General features: G+C 45.6%; 1 protein-coding gene across 1 annotated transcript in view; it reads right to left on the bottom strand.

Moving 5' to 3' along the window:
- Nucleotides 1-345: 345 nt before the first annotated feature.
- Nucleotides 346-6,559, bottom strand: part of CASP2 (caspase 2) — a 28,417-nt gene continuing 22,203 nt past the window's right edge. Inside the window, exons 10-11 of the mRNA XM_077258085.1 lie at nt 3,425-3,534; nt 346-3,222 (exon numbers count right to left, since the gene is read on the bottom strand). Coding sequence (XP_077114200.1) covers nt 3,094-3,222; nt 3,425-3,534 — 239 coding nt within the window. The 3' untranslated portion in view covers nt 346-3,093. The remainder of the gene's footprint in view (nt 3,223-3,424; nt 3,535-6,559) is intronic.

Raw genomic sequence — 6,559 nt, 5'->3', positions numbered from 1 at the left:
TTTCGAGCTCATGTCTAGTGTAAGTAATATATATATTTTTTTAGTCTAAAAACTCTTTTTGGATCCACTTAGATGGCCAAATTCACACTATAAACAATGTAACCGATATATTCTATTGTACTAAACCTATGAAGAGCGCAGGCTGGAAACGAGCCCGGCGTCATCCGATCCTGCAGTCGGCACATCCCTTCTCTGCTCCATCGTACATTTAGCCTGATATTAAAAATAAGGAGGCGTCGTGACTGCAGGATCCGACTACACGAGGTTTGTTTGCAGTCTGTTGCCATGGGAACACACAGGACTTAATAGAACTTTTGAAAACTGCAAGAAACTTTCACCCACATAAAAGATATAAAAAAGATTTATTGAACCAGTATAGAATCACTTTGTTTTTTCCTCTTCTTAACGGAGACACACTGTGACAGGTACCGGCGGCGATACATGACTACAATGCCGTGTTTGGCAGAATATAAAATACAGAGAGCGGCAGTGACAGAAACGAGAAAAGTCCTGAGATACAGACGTAGGAAGAGGCCTCGTAGTCACACGACTTGCTCAAACCAGCGGCAGCAAGGAATGTACAAAACACAGCGTACGGGGAGGAGCCTGGTGCCCCGCCCCCTGCAATATGGGGAGGTGCCTCAGGCTCCGCCTCCTGCATATTACAAGCTCATATCGCAGCCGCCATCCGGGGCTGTCTATACTTTTTTGTTTTAAAATTATCAAATGAAAAAGTAACTAAAAACTAATTTTGCCTAAAACTTAAAGGAGACCTCCATGATGACGGTGGCCGAATCTCTCGCTAGTAGATGGGGCTGGAAATTGCTCCTGCAGCTTTTCAGAATGCCATGTGGTGCCGGAGGACACCAGATACCGGCCGTTTTTCCAGGTACGTGGCCCTCTTACCTATAACGTTTTGAGGTTATTTTTTTGCATAATTGCATCAAATTCTGCAAGATGCCCCTGAACTGGAGACAAGGCCGTAATCCTTGATGGAGGTCCCCTATGAAGCCTCGCGCCAACAAAAGCTGCAAGCTCAGGAGAGACGACCATTGACCTCAATAGTAATTATCCCTATGCACATAGTAGTCTAGGAAGCTGAGATGTGAGGGGCTGTTTGCTGGGTCCATACACTACTAAGAAGCTGCCATGACCCAGAACAATGCATTCACTGGGATTTTCACAGTAACGGATAAACCAGCTTTACAGTGCGAGGAGCCTGCAAACAGTTCCCCATATCTCAGCTTCTGAAGCCTAAATGTACATGACAAGCAGACAAAGCAGCACTATAGCCAAGACCCTCATTATACAGCTCCCCATAGCTCTGCTCCCGGCAACAGTTACATGACAGAAGTGGAAAAAAAATGAAGGAGCATTGTAGGGCGACTATTCCACCATACAGCTCATCTCAGCTTCCTGAAGCCTAGAATGACATGGAAAAACAATAATAATGGATAAATCAACCAGCATTGCAAGGCGGGGACTTCACCATACAGCTCCACAGACCTCTGCGCTTTTGAGTGGAGTTAGGCTTTAAATTAAGGAAAGTTAATTACCTAAAGTACAAGAAATACAATTAAACTATACAGAAAATATAACCGAAAGTTGTAGCCAATGGCAGGAAAAGCTGAAGTCTTTCGCAAGCAGTCGGCATGAAATAAAAGTACAACTCGGGGGCGGAAGACTGGCCAGAAGAAAGGAAGAATGGACATCCACGAGCCGGCATCAGAGGTCTCAAGCCTACGGCCACGACAGGGGTTGTAGTTTTAGATTGGGCAGATGGTCACCTGCGGCCATCCACAGAAGATGGTCTGTGATCAATGAACTTGACCTCCCTCTGGAGACCCCGTGATGTGATGGGAGCAGTGTGGGGATTGCCTTATATAGGAGCCAGATTGAAAAGGTCGGTGGCAGAGGGATAGACAGACAAAGGAATCATATCTGTGAAGCTCCCATATCACTGACTCAAGAGTCCAGCTCACCTACAAGACCAGACGATCCCCACATACGGCATCTGAATATAGCCATGGAGTAGAAACACTTCTACTAAAAAAAAAATAATTTCTGCTCTGCGCTGTGTCGTTCCTCAGTTATTCTTCTTGGAAATGTAATAAATTGTCACCGTCAGCTCAACTAGGACACTGACAATTAAGAGACACACGATAAAACTCCAGGAGGAACAACAGAGGGACAACATGACAATTTAGCAATTTTGCAGGAAAGCAAAAATTTACAAAGACCGGCGAGTCAGGAGAAGGGCCGAGACCCGTTTGAGGGGGAAAAAAAAATGGTAAAACTACAACTTTCTAAGACAATTCAGTCTATGAAAGAAAAAATATGAGAGCAGTGTTGATACAGGGCTGATCTCTAGGCGAGACCCCTGTAAACATATAATACATCCCCTTTTAGTCGCGGTCCCCCATACAACTTCTCAAATAGCAAAGTTTGAAGGATAATTAAAGTTTAAAAAAACTAAAAAGTTTCACTGGAGGGAATCTGAATCCCAAAACCTCTAAACAGAAAAGTGCAGAGATTTCAGCTAATCCTCCACGGTTTACGCACTGCCAGACTGTGATTAGTAGGGGTCTGGGCCCCGGACCACCACTGAAGAAAACTTCCTACATGTGGCAAAACTGAACATACAATACAGTAAGAGAGAATAGCTCCGCCATGGGTTACAAAATCCCGGGGACCCTGCTGTTGGGCCAAATTCACACTCCTTTTAAGTGCAAGTAAAATATATCATTTCTGGTGCAATTACTTTTCGCTTCCATAAAATAATGTAAAAAATAAAATACAGCAAAAAAAAAAATAAAAAAATTGCCCAACGGCCCTGCATGAAGGGAATATAAGTCTCTGGCCCCTAAATACTATGGAATATATAAAGCACCGCACCAGAGGAATATCACACACAGCACTCGGTGTGAATGCGGCCTGTCCAGGAATGTGACCTGTGTGAAGGAGCTTCAATGCTCATTGGAAAATACACCCATCCAAGGAAAGGAAAGGAGACAATACAACAGTGGAAGACATGGATAGAAGATGTAAAAATAAAGGCATTCTATGTAGGAGACAGAAGTGCAGGTGCGCAAGTCACAGGGGGAATCCTGGGAACAAGTACAGGTCTCGGCACAGGGTGCTGCTGTACTCGGACATCTCTTTGCAGCGGTCGTATTCGGTCCCTGGAGCGTGCCCCTCTCGCTTTTTAATGCGGGCGTTCACCTATAGAGAGGGCAGAGGAGAAAAGCTCATATTAGGGGATATTACTCTACTATGGGACAGCGGCTGTCATGGTTGATAAAGTGAGGGTTAGGCCGGCGCGGCTCATTTTTGCATCAGGAGGTCAGCGACACAGATGATGCACTGGTGTACAGAGACATCATAACAGGGGTCTCACAAGGGGTTACAATAAATGGGGTCTCACCTTAACCAGCATGTCAGCTACATGCGTGTCCTTGGCATGTTTGGAGAACACATCAGTAAGATCTTGTATGAACCACGATCCGTGCTTTGTGTTGCGAAGTGATACAGTACCTAAATGATGTCACAGATAATGCAAGTGACATAAAACTATATACATAATAAAATGCAAATAACCAACTATGCAAATACAGACATTACTGATCCGGAATTACATCCTGCATTTTACTCTAGAGCTGCACTCAATTTTTAATACATTTTTACATCTTCAGTAATGCACTCACTTTATCTGCATGTAGGAGATGTAATGACTATAAAGAAAGTTTGTGGGGGCGTGGCTGAGCAGGAGATGTGAGCGGACGTGTGCCGGACCTCTCCTGACGCCCGAAAGGTGATCCTGCAATATTAGAGGCGCCGCCGAACGCCAAGTACCCGGAGAAGGAGCTTCTGAGTGTCCAGGGAGCGGAGGGAGCCGGCCGCGCTGTGAGGAAAACAACAAGATGACGCGCAGACGGCAGAAAGAGCTTGGGATGGCGGGCAGCACGCGCTCCCAAGATGGCGCCGACAGCTGCAGAAGAGGCGGCAAAGGCAGATGCTGCCTATCAGAGGAAACTTGAGGTGATCGCCCGGCTGGAGCAGTTTGCCAGGATGGAAAACTCGGAGCGGCTAGTGCAAGGAACTGGTGGAGAGGTAACAGGAGAAGAGAGAGACTCAGGGGAGCGGATGGATGTGAGGTCTGGGGCACAGGCAGAGGAGATTGTGAGCGGTTCCCCCATAACAACTAGTACGGTACCAGTCATGAGGTCTGATCCTTTGAATGTAACAGCTGAGCGGACCCAGGATTATGCTGCACAAATGGGGTCTGTGAGCAGTGATGGGGCCGGGGAGCCGACCCTGAAAGACATATTTTCTGCAGTGTTGTTTTGCAAGTCCACTTTAACAACCCTAACTGTCCAGGTAGATGAGCTGAAGGGGGAAGTTGCCTCTTTTCGCTCAGCTATGCACAAGATGGAGGGGAGAGTTGAAATGCTGGAGGAACGTGTGGGAGGTACAGAGGATCAGATAGCTGAACTGGCAAAAAGAGAGAAAAAATATATCCAGCGCATTGCGGAGTTGGAGCTTAAAACTGATGATTTGGAGAATCGTTCGCGCAGGAACAATTTGAGAATTATTGGTGTGCCGGAAAAGGCAGAAGGAAATAACCCCACTGACTTTATTGAGACATGGCTAAAAACTAAGGTTGGAGGGGACAGTCTCACTAAACTTTTTGCGGTCGAAAGAGCCCACCGGGTGCCGACCAGACCTCTGCCCCCTGGCTCCGCCCCACGGACCTTTCTAGCTAAAATCCTAAATTACAGAGACCGGGATATTCTCCTAAGAAAAGCCAGGAATATGGAGGAATTAACTATTGACGGCAACCGAATATCTATATACCCTGACTATTCCACAGTTGTACAGAAGCTCAGGATGAAGTTCGGAGAGGCTAACAGACGCTTACGTGAACTGGGTCTGGCCTATTCTATGCTGTATCCAGCTAAACTACGTGTGGTGGCCATGGAAAAGGTCCACTTTTTTCAAAATCCTGAGGAGGTGTCTCATTGGCTGGATTTAAATGCAAAACGTATTGGAGCAGAAAAGACCCGCTGAGGAGGATCAGATGTGGACTTCTGGCTATTGCGATGGTTTTGGGAGGAGAAGAAAATTGAACTGTTGGTTGATTCTGAAATATTACTAGAGGAATCTGATGTGTGGTTCCTGTGTGTTAAAGTTGTGTTCGGCGGCGCAACTGTTTATATATTCTGTTTCTATAGGGCGGGGGGAGGAACGACTGAAGGAGAGTGTTAAACCTATTGGGGGGTGGTGTCGGCTTTTGAGCCACTGTTGAGACTGCGACAGCGCGTTCCCCTTTCTCATACAGAGAGGGAGTAGGAGACTATAAGTTGATTGTTATAAAGTTCTGGGGGAGGAAGTTATTGAGGGAAAGGAAGGGTAAGGGCAGGGTTTATTTTGTAATGATGAAGGTTTGGGGGGGAATTCTGGGTAGGGGGGACCAGGTTAGAGGGATAAGGGAGACCAATGGAGGGAAGAGGGGGAATTTTATTATTATGCAAAATGATGGGAGATAGAGTAAAATTTCTGAGCTGGAACATTAGGGGTCTTTCGAGTGATACAAGACGTAAGGCTATTTTGCAATATATTTTGAAACAGAGACCCTCGCTGGTGAGCCTTCAAGAAACTCATTTAGTTAAAGAAAAAAACCGGTATATTGAATAAAAGATGGGTGAGGAAGGCTTATCATGCGACATTCTCGGCCTACGCTAGGGGAGTGTCAATCCTTGTGCATACCAGCGTACCATTCGAGGAGGTAGAGGTGGTAATAGATAATGATGGACAGTATGTATTCCTTGTGTGTAAGGTGTTCGTTAGACTGATATGTGTCGTGTCGGTGTATATTCCTCCACCGTACTCAGGGAAAAAACTACAGGAAATCCTGAATATATCTGGTAGGTGGGGAGGAGTCCCATTGCTCATAATTGGAGATGTTAACAATATTATTGATGATCACTGGGATAGGGGGCAGCATGCTATGTTGAAGAAGGAGGGGAATTTAACAGCGTTCGGCAGTTATTTGAGAGAAGTGGCATGGAAAGACTTGTGGAGAGTGCGTAATACTGATACATACTGTTTTTCCTGTTATTCGGCAACATATGGCACTTTATCCCGTATTGATATGGCCCTGGGTAATGAAGCAATGGATAGGCTGGTACAAGAGGTGGATTATATGCCCAGAGTAGTGTCGGATCACAGCCCATTGGTAGTATCACTGCAAATTGAAGGCCTTGGGGAGATGGCTAAATTGGGGTGGAAGATTAATCCCTTCTAGTTACAAATTCTTGATATGGGAAAGATTGGGGAAGAAATAAAGGAATTCTTTAAATTTAATGATGGTAGTGCAGCGAAACATGTGGTTTGGGACACCATGAAAGCTTATTTGAGGGGAATATTATCCAAAGAGATATCTAGGCATAAAACACAAACAAGGGGCGCTGACAAAGTGATATTGGAGGAATTGAGGGCGGCGGAGGCTGCACTGAGTAATCTGCGTACACAGGACAACATGAACCGTATGAGGGCGGCT

The sequence above is a fragment of the Ranitomeya variabilis genome, chromosome 4 (genome assembly GCF_051348905.1).
Source record: "Ranitomeya variabilis isolate aRanVar5 chromosome 4, aRanVar5.hap1, whole genome shotgun sequence".
NCBI lineage: Eukaryota > Metazoa > Chordata > Amphibia > Anura > Dendrobatidae > Ranitomeya > Ranitomeya variabilis.
The sequence above is the reverse complement of the archived record's forward strand: the minus strand, read 5'-3'. Positions and strand labels throughout refer to the sequence as shown.